Source organism: Crocodylus siamensis, chromosome 5 (genome assembly GCF_052110815.1).
Source record: "Crocodylus siamensis isolate JL-2025a chromosome 5, ASM5211081v1, whole genome shotgun sequence".
In the NCBI taxonomy this organism is placed as follows: Eukaryota; Metazoa; Chordata; order Crocodylia; family Crocodylidae; genus Crocodylus; species Crocodylus siamensis.
Window position 1 is genome coordinate 8,125,048 of NC_143399.1, and position 15,567 is coordinate 8,140,614.

The 15,567-nt window shown below is 50.8% G+C and overlaps 2 protein-coding genes across 3 annotated transcripts in view; one reads left to right on the forward strand and one right to left on the reverse strand.

Moving 5' to 3' along the window:
• The window catches only part of FAF1 (Fas associated factor 1), a 301,437-nt gene extending 294,481 nt beyond the window's left edge, over positions 1–6,956 (reverse strand). Inside the window, exon 1 of the mRNA XM_090047052.1 lies at positions 6,641–6,956. Coding sequence (XP_089903178.1) covers positions 6,641–6,685 — 45 coding nt within the window. The 5' untranslated portion in view covers positions 6,686–6,956. The remainder of the gene's footprint in view (positions 1–6,640) is intronic.
• Positions 6,957–9,829: 2,873 nt separating this feature from the next.
• On the forward strand, positions 9,830–14,871 carry CDKN2C (cyclin dependent kinase inhibitor 2C). 2 transcript variants are annotated; one of them, XM_090047054.1, is made up of 3 exons: positions 10,214–10,353; positions 11,349–11,731; positions 13,354–14,871. In XM_090047054.1, exons 2-3 carry the CDS (start codon positions 11,612–11,614, stop codon positions 13,732–13,734), a joined length of 501 nt encoding a protein of 166 aa, XP_089903180.1. In that variant the 5' UTR covers positions 10,214–10,353; positions 11,349–11,611; the 3' UTR covers positions 13,735–14,871. The 2 variants fall into 2 exon arrangements, with proteins under 2 accessions (XP_089903179.1, XP_089903180.1); XM_090047053.1 differs by lacking the exon at positions 11,349–11,731 and having other exon boundaries at positions 9,830–10,353; positions 13,354–14,861.
• The last annotated feature ends 696 nt before the right edge of the window (positions 14,872–15,567 follow it).

Consider the following 15,567-nt stretch of genomic DNA (forward strand, 5'->3'; position numbering starts at 1 on the left):
ATCCAGGTACTTCTACATGTATTTAGCTTCATAATTATCACCAAGAGCTAAAAAAGAATTATCCCCACTTCACAGTTTAACTGAGGCACTGAGACATTATAGGTTACACCCACAAAATAATTTAATGTTGCAATACTGAGCGCTGCCATACCCAACTATCCAATTTAATTCAATGGATTAGAGGCTTCTCCAGGGGGTGGGAGACCCAAACTCAGTTCTTTCCTCTGCCCAAGACAATTTGAACCCGTGTCCCAGATGAATGCCATCAGGCTACAAGCTGTGTGAAGGAAGTGATCTCTCAATTCCCTTCTATAGCATCCAAAGCAAAGGAGCAAATTTAACACGCCTCTCCCACATCCTGGAAGAGTTCTCCAAGCATCAGGCTAATGGGTAAAAGAGAGGCACTGGATTCACTTCTCCTCCCATACACTGTGCAAGGCAGGTGTCCTCTGAAAACACCTACCAGACTCAACCCTGCAGGCAAGACAGGGTAAGCTAACAGGACTTGGATGCAAGTGCAATACTGAACTGTTCACCACTGTGAAGACTTAGTCAAACCTGAGCATGTACAGAAGCAGACTCTTATGTATTCAGGGCTCTTTAGGAACTTAAGTATCTAGGGACTTTAGGTGGCAGCCATACAAGGGTTCTGAGGTTCTAAACATTTTTTGGGGGCAGTTCTTCTAGCAACCAGGTCTTTCTAGACATAAATGACCTGCTAAACAGAGAAAGCTTGTGATGCAAAAAGAGAATTGAATCTAGACTTCCCAACTTCCATGAAGTACCTTGGACAAAGAACCATCATCCCTTTCAAATCAAGGCTAAAGGGAACCAATTCTACATGGGGCTTCAGTGTTCTTTGTCAATAATTTTCTTCTGCAGGATTGTAATGAGAAAGTGATTGCTGGCCCTCAACATAAGAAGCAAGCCAGACAATGATGTATTGTACTACTTCTTAGCTATTATTGATGTAAAACACTGCTATGGGTTAAAACCCCCGCCCCAAGCCACTTATGGCCACCCCTTTCCCTGCTCTAGGTCCCTCCACTGGTAACAATTTAACTGTAAAAAAAAAAAAATAAGGGCCAGTTTATGAAGACCCACAAAACTAAATAAAAACCAAACCCTGCAATTTATAAAAACAAAAAAAACCCAACAGCATCAGGTCTATTTTTAGGCTGAACAAATGTGAGCATTCTACTTTATTAAAGGCTAAGAAAGCCATACGTTTGCATAAATTCTTGAAATAAATGCATCTTTTCAGTTGTTTAGCATGAAAGCTTCCACATCTTTACTAGTGTTGCTTGTTGATTGATTTTCTTTTTAAAAGGAAACTAATAAACTTGGGTTTTAGATCAAATCAAACTTATTTTTCTGTCTACATAAATATAATGATGGCCATAAGCATGATTGTACAGAATCTTCAGAGCTACAAGACCAGACCCAACACTATTAGCTGGAAATGGAAATACAAAATGAAAGGTGAATCAAGCGGGTGTCCAAGAACACGACTTCTCAAAGGATAGAAACAGCATCTCTCCAAGCTCTTCACTCCCACTTATGGCTGCTGCAATGGAAGGCTGTGAAGCTGTTGCCCCAGCTCCGTCCAGGCCTTCAGCCTGCTGAAACTGCCTGCATACAAGTAGAATAGCAGCAATACACTCTCGCTTATGTCAAGGAAGAAGCAAAAAGAAATATACTTAAGTGTACTATTGGCCCTGATGTCCTGAACAGCTGCTATAAAACCATACAAGATATGTGTCTTGCCTACAGACTTGTTAAGTCCCTTCTGAATCTGTTAGTTGTCTCACTTCTGGAAGTTTATCTTTGCAGCCATAAGGGCTAGATTTTCTTCAAATGCTTAACCTTTGAAGTTTCTGATTGTAAACTTCCCACCAAAAAAGCTTCTCAATTACCATAGGCAGGTGGATCTTCCAAGCTTTGCTCAAACATTCTGGACCACTTATTATATACTAATACAACCCTAGTTAGCCCAGTGCATTAAACATCTTTTCATATAGTACAGAAGACTTCATACAGAACAGATATGTATTAGAATCCCTAATTGTGTGGAACACATAGATCATACCAGCTCCTACCTAAAAAAAAAAAACAACATATGAAAGAAGAAAGCCTCTGAAAAGTTTTTCCCTCTAAACCCCTGCAAACAATAGCATGTAATCAGTCAAGAACTAGTGGCCTCTTACCCTATAGGAGTAGAGTGTAAGAAACGTGAGTCTAAGTGATTTTCTCCTACAACATCATATACAAGATGAGTATATAATCTCCAGTCATCTACCATTAGTTAACAAGCCCCACAATTCTCCAGAGGATCTGTTAAATAAATGGCCTAATTGTGGGCCAGTGGTATACAGCTACACTGTAATAGCGAAGTATATATGGATAAACTTATGCTAGCTAAACTGTGCTTTTACATGAGAACTTATTCCAGCCCCTGCCCCCCATTTTGAATGAAACTATGCAGACAAAGCACAGTTTTGCCAATATACACTAGGAGGCTATACTTTAGGAGGTTTGGCCAGAACTCTCAGTCACAAGTCACACTTCATCATACCCCTGACCAACAAAGCTATACTACCATAGCTCTGCTTTTAAACTAGACCCATTTAGATTTAGGTCATAAAGAGTTTTACAGTTAATCTAAGGTTGGCTAATATGCCCCAAGGGCAATTCCACTGAGACCTCCAAACTTCCCAGACAATCTATTTGGAGATAACTTCAATGTACACTTATTTCAGCCACTGATGATTTTAATCTGGAATATGAAACTTTTGTGGAGCCTAGGCTCTTCTGCTCAGTTTGAGCACACTAACACTATGCACAGTCTCCTGACAGAAGCTTTGGAAATTACTCTTCAGATGTATACCCCCATCCCATCCAGAAAAGTCCAGAGTGGCTCAAATGAATCTCTGAGGCCAAAGTGACAGAATTAGAATGTTCTGTTGAACTAAGCCTGCACAAAAATACTGGAGTCCCAAGAGAATCATATTACACACCAGGACTGCAAAAAAATCAAGGAAAGTCCTTTCAGGTTGAACTTTAAACCCTTAAATAAGCTGAGCTCATCAACTCAAATTCCATGTTTGTACAGCGCCTGCCACATGGACATCCTGATTGGGTCTGAAACCTGTGTGATACAATGTATCTAAGGTACCCACCATAGAGGAACATTCAGCTGTGCCAGACATGCAGGTGTCAGAGATGGAATTCCCCACCTCCCACAACTTCAGGCATGTCATTGCTTTATTAGCACCTGTTGCAAGGAATACACAATTCCTTTTTTACTTAATTTATGCAACTGATAAAGCACTGACCTTTTGTAGTTTTGCCTATATTTCAATGACACTGTGTGGAGAAGTTGTGAACTGCATTCATAAGAGTAATCAATATACATATGCATGATCATCAAATTTATCTATTACCTGACTCACAAAGATCATCAAGACTATTCACAGCGTCAAGTTAAGCAAGAGAAAAGTTTAGGTAAGGTGTTTGTGCACCCTATTTGCCTAATCTAACCTTTATATTCAAGAAGCAGCATATAAAAACATTATTAGTAGTATCTACCTGGAAGATAGAAATTTATAGGGAATATATTATGAAGAAAAAAAGTATTCCGATTCTCATAGCCCTATTCTTGACTACTATTACTAGTTTTTAATCTAACCACATTTAAACCTTACAATGAAGTGATTAAAATAAGACAAAGCCAAAAAGATTTTTTTAGTGCTTTAGAATTCTGAAGTTGTTGCTTAAAAACAACTATATTTAAGTAGTGTAAAATGAAATAAATGACATAACTCCCATTGACTTCAGAAGGTGCATGATAATACCATTACCATTATATAAACACTCTCAACAATACCATAATTTCCAAGTTCAGTGTTTGTAGGGAGGGGAGGCCTTGCCATATTTAAACAAACAAAAAAAAAAAGACAGTGATTCTTGCTTGTTAATTTTTTTTTCAGATGACTGAGAAATAAAAGCTTCCCTCCCTATTCTATCATTTTTCCATTTAGCAAACACTAAACAGTTACAATGAATTGTATTTTAATATTTTACAGTTTCTATATCATGGTCTATGACAAGGTCTCTTGCCCCTGTATTACCAAAGCCATACTGCCATCTGTGAGAGAAATATTTAACAGCTGAAAACTACAAAAAGTATAGCAAAGAAAGCATACAGCATTATGGCTTTCTCTTTTCCCTTTAAGTTCCTGGTGAATGAGTTATACATTTCAAAGTATACTAGAAGTTTAGGATACCTAGAAGTTCCCTCACTAGTTTTTACTATTTTAAAGGTTACAGTTGGGCCTACTGCTCTTTTACATTATAACACTGTTCAATAGTGTTAAGCAGCTGTCAGTTCAGTGCGTCAGCCTGTGGAAGAGGAAAAAGTCTAAAAGCAAAGACAGAAAAAGAGAAGTTGCTGGTCAAATGCAAAAGTCAGAGGAGGGAAGGTTCTGGCTTCTGATCAGCTACAGACTCACAACATCACCTTTCATGCATGAATTAACTTCTGTGCTTCAGATTCCTCTTGTGCAAGACTAAAGTATACTTACTTGTATTTGTTTGTTAATAAGACATCTACCATTCCAGTTACTAAGCATGCCTTCATTAAATGCACACTTAAGTCCTCTAATAAAGAGTGCTATAAGTGCAAAGTAGTATTATCACTATGAACATGCCAACTGTATATGAATTAAGTTTTATTTTAGGACTAGCAAGATGCACAAACCAACACACCACCCCTGATGTTAGATTCACATATGTTGTGGAACCTCGCACCAGCCTAGAGTTTTGCTAACTTCAGTAGGACTCTACAAGGGTATTATGTGCATGTGATTACAGGGATGGGACCCAAGCTTCTTTTCTGGGGGTATGTTATTATTACCAAAATCTTCTGAAATAAACTGCAGTATAATCATGTGCGATTGGGGGGGGGACATTATTTTTTACATAAGACTCCTATTTTCATATATCAAAAACTGGAAGTTGTCTGCAGAGATGCCATATATTCAAAGTCCTATAAAAGGAAAATATCACTCCATTATTCAAACAAATATCTGATCTAACATGCCACAGAAATAAGCAAGCTATATAATGAAACAAAAAGTTACAGACATTATATGCTTTACAATCAAATCATTTTTAAGAAATAACTTTTGTAGATCTGCTTTGATATGTGCATGGAAACAAGAGGTGAAGAAGGTCTGAAAAGCGAATTACTAACTATAGCCATCTTCCCAGTGAAGACCAGATCTTTGGTGGGGGGAGGGGGAAAGATCACGGGTAATGGCCTTGACCTCAATCTTACAAGTTAGTTCAAACAAGTACAAGACTGCCCTTGTATCAGACCGACCCCAGAACCTGTGGAAATACAAGACTAAAGAAAAGACTGATTTTCAGCTGTATACCCCTGTATCTATGAACAGGATAATATAAATCAGACACTCTTCCAAGATGCGTTTACATCCCTCCTCAAATCAAGTTTCAGTTCAAAGTATCCTCCAAAACAAAAAGGTGAACAAGTACCTCCCTGCCTGATTGAATTTATTCTTGGGAAAACAATATAGGAAAAAAAAAGCCCTATATAGAGGGACTACATGGAAGAGATTAACCAGCTTCAGGCAAACCTTTCACTTCCCCTCAGAGGGCCTTATTTTTGGAACTAAGATTAAGGTAGCGTTCATTTGGCTTGTTTGGATATCTGATTACTTTATATTACAAGTAAGGTGTGCATGTAGATATTATCTCACATCTGTACATACACATGTGCAGAAGCATATGTGTATTTACACAGCTGTATATACATGCATATACGCATGCATACACACATATATATATGCGCACTTACATGCATACATGTGCATACACACATATACAGGTTTCTCTCGCCAACCAGTTGTGAGTATCCTTGCTTAATAGTCTATATACCATTTTGGCTACTACAGTACAGTTTTGAATAACTGGTTTTCTGTGGCCACACATCAGCCAGCCACCTGCCATTTTTCCCCATAAGCCTTTTGTCTTGCAAAGCACGGGAACTTTCATAAACCTAGCCCCAGCAGCTGGCAAGGGAAACCTATATATGCACTTACATGTATACAAGTGTGCGCGCACACAGACACACACTTCTAGGCATGCAAGTGCACACACACAAATGTATGCAAAGATGCATGCTTCCATGCATGTATGTGCGCACACATAGACACACATGCATATGTGTACACACATGCAGACACTTCCATACATGCATGGAAATATCTGTGCCTATGTGCACACACATGTACATGCACATGCACACACGTACACACACAGATACTTCTGTACACACACACATATATGTGTGTGTGTATGCACAGGCACAGACACACTTCCATGCACGTATATGCACACACACACATATACACATCCATGTATATACACACGCACACAGAATCACACTTCCACACACAGATAAGTGCGTACACGCCTGCCTATACCTCAGTGTGAGTGCGCGCACACACACACACACACACCCGTGCGAGGGGGGGGTCCCCGCAGGAGGCCGAGAGGCCGTCCCCGCGCCCAGCGCCCGGCTGCGGCCCGTGGTGCCCAAGCAGGGCGCGGGGCTCACCTGGAAGTCGGCCAGGATCATCTCCCGGTCCATGTTGGACGCCATGGCCGCCGCCTGCCTGCCCGCCCTGGGCGCGGGGCTGCGCGCATCCAGCTCCGGCTCGCCCGGCCCGGCCCGGCTCGGCTCGGCCCGGCCCGGTCCGGCCCGCGGCGGAGGAGAAGGGAGGGGAGAGCAGGGGAGGGTAGCCCGGCGCGGACAGCGCAGCTCGTCCCTCAGCGGCCGCCCGAGCGAGGCAGAGTCGGCGGCGAGGGAGGAGGCGGAGGCGGCGCTCACGGCCCGCCCGCCCCGCGCCTGTCGCACATTTTGCCTGTCACGGAGGTCGCAAAGAGGCACTTTACGGCTGCCGCCCACGTGACCCGCTCCTGTCAAATGGAGCGGGGGGGGGGCCAGCGGGGGGATTCCGCTTGCTGCCTGGCTCCGTGTTCGCCGCTGCTGCTCCGGGGCGAACGGGGGCGCCGCCGCCGCCTCCCCCTCCCCCCGCTCTTCCTCCTCCTCCTCCTTCTCTTCCTCCTCCTGCTGCGAGTGGGGTCCGGGCGGGAGCCGGGCGCTCCGCACAACCGCGCAGCGGCCGGCCGAGGAGCGGCGGGAGCCCAGACACGGCGCGGGGGGGCAGCGCGCGGCCCTGCACGCGGCGGCGGCCCCACGTGTCACGCGGGACCGCGCGCCCACAACACGGTCGCAAGACAGATGGAGTGGGTAATACGGGATTATGACTGGGATTGTTGTTGAGTAATGCGGGATTATTCTTGAATAACATGGGATTCTTGGAATATGGAGTTCTTATTGAATACTACGGGATTATTCCAACATGGGATTATTATTGAGCAAATTGGGATTATTCGAATATGGATTATTGAACACTAAGGGATTCTTGTAACATGGGATTTTTACGGACTAGTATGGGATTATTAATGAATAATCTGGGATTGTAAAATGGGATTCTTATTGAATAATATGGGGTTATTCAAACATGGGATTATTGTTGAACAATCTGGGTTATTCAAATATGGGATTATTGTTGAATGATGTGGGATTATTCAAACGTGGAATAATTTACTAACATGGGATTATTATTGAATAGTATGGGATTGTGGCATTCCTATTGAATAATATGGGATTATTCATTGATTGTAAGGGGCCGGAAGGGACCTCACAAGATCATCGGGTCCAGCCCCCTGCACCAGGCAGGGAAGACAGTTGGGGGTCAGGTGACCCCAGCGAGGTGACGCCCAGTCTCCTCTTGCAGATTTTATTGCATAATATGACATTATTCAAACATGACATATTACTAAATACTGTGGAATTGTTATTGCACAATATGGAATTATTCATAGGTGTCAGGGGCTGGAAGGGACCTCGCAAGATCATCGGGTCCGGCCCCCTGCGCTAGGTAGGAAGGACACCTGGGGGTCAGCTGTCCCCAGCAAAGTGACTGTCCAGTCTCCTCTTGAAGATTTTATATAATAATATGGAATTATTCAAAGATGGAATTATTACCGAATGGTATGGCATTATTATTGGCAATATGGAATCAGCAAGCCCCATGTCTCGTGCCCAGTAAGGACGGGGGTCTTCACGGGGTGTGCTCCTTAGTACTGGTTTACACCGAGAGCTGCCGGGCGGCCGGCAGCGCCCGCGCCGCTCCGAGGGGAACCAGACCCGGGCGTTTGGGCGTTGGACTTGATGCTGGCAGGTTTTGCTTTAGTCAGTACACCTTGTTGCCGGTTTAATCATTTGAGTTTGTTTGGTTATTTCTCCCACGCACTCTCCTTTTCATTTGATTTTGGCCAGTTTTTAACCTAATGGATAATCCTGTCAATCGACAGCGATGCCAGACACAGTATATCATGAACCGCACCGGAATCCACCCACGGCTTCCTCGATGGGAACTATAATAAAGGTTGAAAATCAAGTTTTGTTATTTGGGTCAACGCCAGTTGTTTCATGGCAGTCATTTAAACCTGCGTTAGTAATAATCGGCGCTGCAGGGATGACTTGGGGCCGTCAGAGGCTGTAAAGGTGAGTCACACTGTTTACGTCTGGCAGTTCAGCCTTCCAGGGGGAAACACCCAGTTTAGGTCAAATAAAAAGCGAGAGCGAGGCAAAAAGGTGGAAAGGGCGGCGTAGCGTCCGCTTTTCAGTGCGATTTCTTTCCTCCCGCGGCTCGCGGCTGGCACGAGCGCTCCCGGGAAGGGCTCGCGGCGCGGGGCGGGCGGCTGCGCCCCGCACTCCGCGACCAGGGATGCATCCCAGCCGGGCGCTCCCCTCCACGGACATTTCAAAAAGGCACGAAGAGCAGGAGAGGGCGAGGCCACTTTCCTGATCCAACCTGGGAGCAGAGAGGCCTTTTGCGTCTCCGCGGCAGCCGCATGTGTGGCGGGGACAAGTCACGCCTGTGAGCCGGGGCGGTGCGGAGAGGAGGAAATCGTCCTCGAAGTGGTGCAGCAAAGCGGGGCACGACAGAGTAACGGGGCCCGGACGCGTCCTGGCTCGGGGGGCCCGCCCGCACGGCTCTGCCGCGTCGTGCACCGCGCTGTGCACCCTTCTCTACCGCGTCTACCTGCTGTGCACACACTGGTACACTTTGCACCACCCTGCGTGCACGCCTTTTGCACCACACGTGTACCTGTTGTGCACACACTTGTACACTTTGCACCACCCTGTGCACGCGTTCTGTACCACGTTTGTACATGGGGCGCACACATTTAATACCGCATTAGGTGCGCGCATCTTTGCACCACATTGGTACCTTTTATACCACACTGTGCACACGTTTTGTGCCCCATCCGTACATGCTGGGCGCGCATTTTGTGCCCCGTGTTTTACCGCACGTTGTGTGCACGTTTTACACCACATCACGTGCACGCCTCTTCTGCTCCATCTGTACATGTCGTGCGCGCATTCGTACCCTTTCCACCACCCCAGGTGCACGCGCGTTGTGCCCCATTTGTGCACGCTGTGCGCGCATCTCGTGCCGCGTGTTGCGCACACGTGTGTCCCTGCCGTAGCGCGCCGTGTGCACGCGGGGGAGCCGGCGCCGCAGGTGGCTCGCCCTCCCCGCGGCGCCCCGGCCGGCCCTCGCTGGGCGCCGCAGCGCGGCCGGGGGCCGGCGCTCGCGACCCCCCCGCCGCGCCGCGGGCGCCCGCCCCCCGCGCCCGCCCGCGCCCGCCGCCTTTGACCTTGGGCGGCCGGGGCCGCGGCCTGCGGCGGGGAGCAGTGCGCAGGCGCGGCCGCATCTCCGCGGAGCCTCCTTAAATCCGTGCCGTTAAAATGTGGGCGGGGGCTCGGCTCAAAAAGCGCCCAAAGTTTTTTCTTTTCAAAAAAAGCCGAGGAGGTGGCAGGAGCCGCGGCGGGCGCAGCCATGCGGCCGGGCGCGCAGGGGCGCGGAGCGGGGCGCGCGGCGGGGCGCGCTCGCGCGGAGCGCCGCGGCTTGGCGGGGCCGTCACGTGTGAGCGCGGGGCGGGCGCTTGGCACGGGGCGCTTTTACGAGTATTTACTACGAGGTCCGCTGCGGGCGCCCAGCCCTGCCCGGGAGGCTGCGGGGCGCCCATGCCCTGCGCGGCCGCGGCGGGTCCCGAGGCATGGCCGAGCCCGGCGGCAACGCGCTGGCGTCCGCGGCTGCCCGCGGGGACCTGGCGCAGCTCGCCCGCTGCCTGCAGGAGAGCGATGGAAACGTGGATGCGCGCAACCGGTTTGGGAGGACGGCGCTGCAGGTTGGTCTCCGGGCTGGGGGGAGGGGGCCGCCAGTCGGGGCTTGTTCGGGGGGGCGTATGCTTTCCGGGGGGGGCTGCAGCCGCCTGCCGTGACGTACTTGGAGGAGAAGGGGGCCGCGCAGCCGCTGGCAGCGGGGCTCCTGGTGCAGGAGCCGGCGGGGAGGGGGTTTCCGAGCGGGGGGTGTCGTCCGGAGGTCGCCGCGGGTGGGACGCGGCTTCTCCTTCCTCCGCCGCGGCCCGCGCGGGGGTCTCCGTCCCCGCGCCGCCCGGCGAGATCGGGGCTCCGCATCCGCGGGAGTGCGGCTTGCGGACGGTTGCTGGAGCGGATCCAAGTCCCGAGCACTGGAGCTGATAACAGATTTCTTTTCTTTCGAGACTGTCATGCAAAGAAGACAAAAATGAGGGAAGAGACCCCCCCCCCCCAGACAAGCCTTTGAGAACCGAAGGGGAAATCTCAGGGCAGGGGACGGGGGAGAAGCGCCGTGGGGGGGGCGGGGGCTGTGCTCGAAGTTTCCACTTTAAAGCATAGTTGCTATTTTAAAAAGTGACAAAACGGTGTGCACTTTTGAAGCGTTTTCGAGCAGCAGAGGGATTGCAGCTCGGCTGACAGCCGGTTGCTCAGCCCGGTTTCTCATCGAAACGCAGGGTCCCGAGAACATGGATCTCTTGTAGGAACACGAGCTTGGTTTCCTTTCTACGTTTTTTTTTCCTTGAATTCAAGGACTGTCAAATTGTCCCTGCGCTGTTGTCACAGACGCAGGCGATTTACTGCAGGCACTGGTGACAGCTTGGCAGGGAAAGGCAAAACGCGCCTCGAAAAGACACCCGTCCTGGCTGCTACGGGCAAGCAGGAAATCTGCAGCTAGGTTTTATCCACAAAAGGGGGCTGAAAATCTGAGTTGCAGCGAAAACCCCCTCTCTTTTGCCCTGCGTGTGGAGTGGGGAATATTTTACAGTTGCTGCCTCCTGGCACTGTCACCCACTTTTTATTGCAGCTGAAGCGTATCCGATGTAGTGAACCACAACGGCAATCAGAACAGGGGAGTGTGACTACTTATTTTCAGTTTGTATAATCCTGAAACATTTTGTGGGCGAGTGACCCAGCTCGAGAGATTTCTGTGGATGCAGCCTCCGCTATTACTTGCTCCGGAGCCCACCAGATGAAAGGGAGCACGGCGCAGGTTTTCTCGTTTCACCGCGGCGATTCAGCATTGTCTCCCTCGAGCCTCTCTGCCTTTCTGCCTGACGAGGCAAAGCCATGGAGGCCTCAGCTATAGACTCTGCTAGTGCATCTTCCTCGCAGATGCTTTCTCCTGCCCCGAGTCTCTCCCTTCAGAGAAATTTCGCAGTCGCAGCTCGGGTCAGATCCCAAATCCAAGTACATGGGATTTATTCTTTTTTTTTTTGTTTCCCCAGCTCTCTTCCCTTGCTCGTGTATCACCCCCTCCCAGCCTCGCAGAGTGCAGGGGCCTTCTACACCCCAGCGGGTTGGACTAAAAATACTGTGCACTTATTTTCCTGAGATATAAATGTACCTTCTATGATCTCCATCCAGAATTAAAAGAAATGGCAGGTAACCTGCCCAAAACTATCCCAGATAAATACTTTCTGCAAGCCCCAAACCATCCCCGTCTATTTGTCCCTACCTAAAATACACCCTGATGAGCTGCTATGTAGTTTCCAAGTGCTGCAGCAATGATATGTGTTGTGCAAGCCTTTTTTTTTATCAAGTCTAAATGCATATTAATTTTTTTTTTCGGTAGCTTCAGGTTTTCAATTCATGCCGTCTATAAGTTGTAATTTGTGCTTAATTTAGTGCAGCTGTCATCCTTGTTTATGCTAAAAACAGAAAGAATCGTAGGAAGATTTTCAAGACAGAGAATGAACATGTTAAGGAAATAAAGGAAACTTGTTCAGAGCAATTTTTCATAATAAAACCGTTTAGTTGTGACAGCAAAGGCTCGGACAAAAGCACTGCCTGTAGTATGGGGACAACTGTGCATGAATTAGTTTCATTTTATGAAAGACGGGGGGGAGAAGTTCTTGGGAATTCCCGCAGCGCCTGTGCGAGTTAGGAGCCCCCCGTCAGCCCCCAGCTATCCCTGATGCGCTCAGTGCCATGATGAGCTGCTATGTAGTTTCCAAATCCTGCAGCAATACATGTTGTGCATGCCTTTTTTTTTTTACCAAGTCTAAATGCATATTATTATTTTTTTTTTTAGTAGCTTCAGGTTTTTTAATTCATGCCTTCTATAAATTGTAATTTGTGCTTAATTTAGTGCAGCTGTCAATGTATCCGTGTGCTAGTGGTTTCATGTGCTCAAACAAGGGCAAATCCATCAATTTTACCTGTATAACCCCCCCCCCATCAGAGCCACTGATCGCTTCTCGGAGGGGCGATTTCAACAACAGCCCCGTCCTGGGCTGCTCGGGTGCGGGTTCAGCTCCGAGATCAGAAGTTTGTTTTAGGAGAAATACCGGGCTTTGAAAATCGTTGCTCCTAAGTTCTCCATTTTGAGCAGCAGGCGCTGAAGCATAGGTCCTGCAGGAAATCTCCAAGGGTTATTTCTATTTTAAATAGGACGTGGCAGAGCATACCCAGATTTACATTTCTTTTATTGCATTGTATTAGTAATTTTTGGGCAAAACAGGGTGTAAGTATTAATTGGCGAATTTAGGGAAAGGCACTCCAGTGTCCAGCGCAGTGTAAAACATCACTCCTTTCAAAAAAGCCCGTCCGCGTTACGGTTAACGAGTTGCAAGAAGCGAATGAAGGCTTCTGCTGGCGGGTGGTAAGTGAAACGCGGCCGGACTCGGGGGCTGCGGCGGGCACGCTGCTCGCACCCGGCCCTGCTGCGCGGCAGCGCGAGAGGTGCCCTGGAGCCACGCCGGGCGAGGCTGGGGAGGGAGGGGGCTGCCGCCCGCGGCGCGGGGCAGGACGGCGCTGCCAGCGCACTCGCAAACTCGAGGGGTTTGCTCTTGTTTGTTTTTCCGCCCCAGGTAATGAAGCTGGGGAATCCCGAAATTGCCCGGAGGCTGCTGCAGAGAGGCGCTGACCCCAACCTGAGGGACAGCACGGGGTTCGCGGCCATCCACGACGCCGCCCGCGCCGGCTTCCTGGACACGCTCCAGACGCTGCTGGAGTTCAAAGCCGACGTGAACCTGGAGGACGACGAGGGCAACCTGCCGCTGCACCTGGCGGCGCGGGAGGGCCACGCGCGCGTGGTGGAGTTCCTGGCGCGCAGCACGCCCACGCGCCTGCAGCACCGCAACAAGCGCGGCCACACGGCCTGCGACCTGGCGCGGCTCTACCAGCGCGCCGCCGTGGTGCGGGTGCTGGAGCCCGGCGCCGCGGGGGCAGGAGCCGCCGGCGTGGATTAAGGGGCCGCGGGGCCGCTCGGGCTCGGGCTCGGGCTCGCGCTCTTGCTGGCGGCCCCGGCGGGCTGCAGCCCCGGCCGGCGGGCGGGCCGCTGCAGCCCGGGAGTTTCTCGCACCCCGCTCGGTGCCGCTTCCTGCGTCCGCCCGTGTGTCGGGGCCCGCCGGGGCGCCGCGTCTTGCTGGAGCCGACGTTTGCCCGAGCCTCGGCCCGAGGCGTGAAGTCCGGTTGCGGGGGACCCGGCCTGCCGGCCTGGGCGAGGACGCAGCCCTGCAAGTGTTGGGAAATAGCTGCCTTTTGACACTAACACGAGCTCTGATGAGGTCATTTGCCCTCTAAATTTAGATGCTTACTTTCCCTCTTCTCCCCCGCGGATGTCGGCTTCCCTCAGCGCCCCCGGGGAGGAGCGCAGGCAGCAGCGGGGACTTTGGGGTTGCCAGAGACCTGCTGTGCCCATTCCCCAGACGGTCGCGGCGGGAGGGCTGGGAGCACACCGGGTCCACAGGCTCAACGAAGTGGAGCCACTATTTAAGACAGACTTGCTTTTCACCAGCTCTTTTTCTTTTTTCTTTTCTTTTTTTTTTTAATAAACCATTGTATTGTAGCGACTCTCACGACACGAGTACTGGAGTACGAAACGGTAGAAGTAGCACCGTTTGTTTTTCTTTTCCTAGAGTGCTGGTATTCTCGCTTGCGCCTAAAACGCAACGTATATTCTGTGACAACAGTGTGGGCAGTATTTATAAGACAAAATTCATTTATTTCATTTATTGGTGATGCCCCCAACATTAGAGGCGCTATTAGCGTCGGCCCCGCACTGGGAAGTGTTTTATTTGTAGTTCTCGAGACATTGTAACTGCTTTCAGATCCGACCAGCTCCACGTGTGAGTGTAGATAACCTTCCACCAGGACATGAGCGGGGGTTATTCGGGGGCTGAGAGTTGTAGTTTTTTTTTAACTTTCCCCAAAAGGTCTCGGCCTCCCCCAAATCAGGAGCCAGGGCTTGAACATCAAACGAAGTTTTCCGAAACTTGCCTGCACGTCTGCTGTACCCCCGCGCCAGGCTGCTGCTCTGCTAATAAAGCCTCTCTGTGTAACGCAAAGCCGCGTGCGCTCCGTCTCGTCGTGGGCCTGCGCGCGGGGCGGAGGAGACGGGCGTTTGAGGGAAAAGCCTCCCAACCCCTGGGGGCAGAGGGCAGGCGGGCGACAGGGCGCGGTGCTCCTCGCCCCGGGGGCTGTGCCGCGCCCAGGCCGCCCCACGCGCGGGGTCCCAAGCCGGGCCCGCCACCGCCGCTCGCGACACGGGCGTTTGCCAGGGCGCCCGGGCTCCGCTTCGCGTGTGCGCGAACAAGGCGCACCCCCCGCACGCGCGCGCGCACATTTACAAAGGAAGGGTCGGGGTTGTGTTTTTAACGAGCCGGGTGCCGGTTCACCCCGCGCAGTTCCCCGCACCCAGATTATAACCCCCGTGTCCCACGCGCATCCTCGGGCCTCAGCGGAGGCGTCGCTAACGGGCTGCGGTTTCCAGAAACGCTCCGCGCGGTTCCCTGCGAGGAGCGGAAAAAAAAAGAGAGAGCAATCAAACCCGGCGGGGCTGGCGGCGGCGCCGCAGTGCGTGCGCGGGCCCGCGCCCCCGGGCGGGCGGGAGCACCCGGGACCCCGGGCCTCGCTCGGCGGCCGCCGCGGGCGGGACTCGTGCGCAGCGCCTGAGCCGAGCCCCGCGGCAGCCCCGGCCCGGGCCGCGCCGCGCCGCGGGGACGTGCGGGGGTCTCCGCGGCCCGGGCCGAGATGTCGGCCTCGCCCCGGCGGCAGCCCCGGGGCCGAGCCGAGCGAGCCCC

Coding starts and splice junctions, on each gene's coding strand:
- CDKN2C (XM_090047053.1), top strand. CDS start 10,222: ATGGCCGAGCCCGGCGGCAACGCGCTGGCGTCCGCGGCTGCCCGCGGG. Junction 10,354..13,353: donor TTGGGAGGACGGCGCTGCAG/GTTGGTCTCCGG, acceptor TTTCCGCCCCAG/GTAATGAAGCTGGGGAATCC.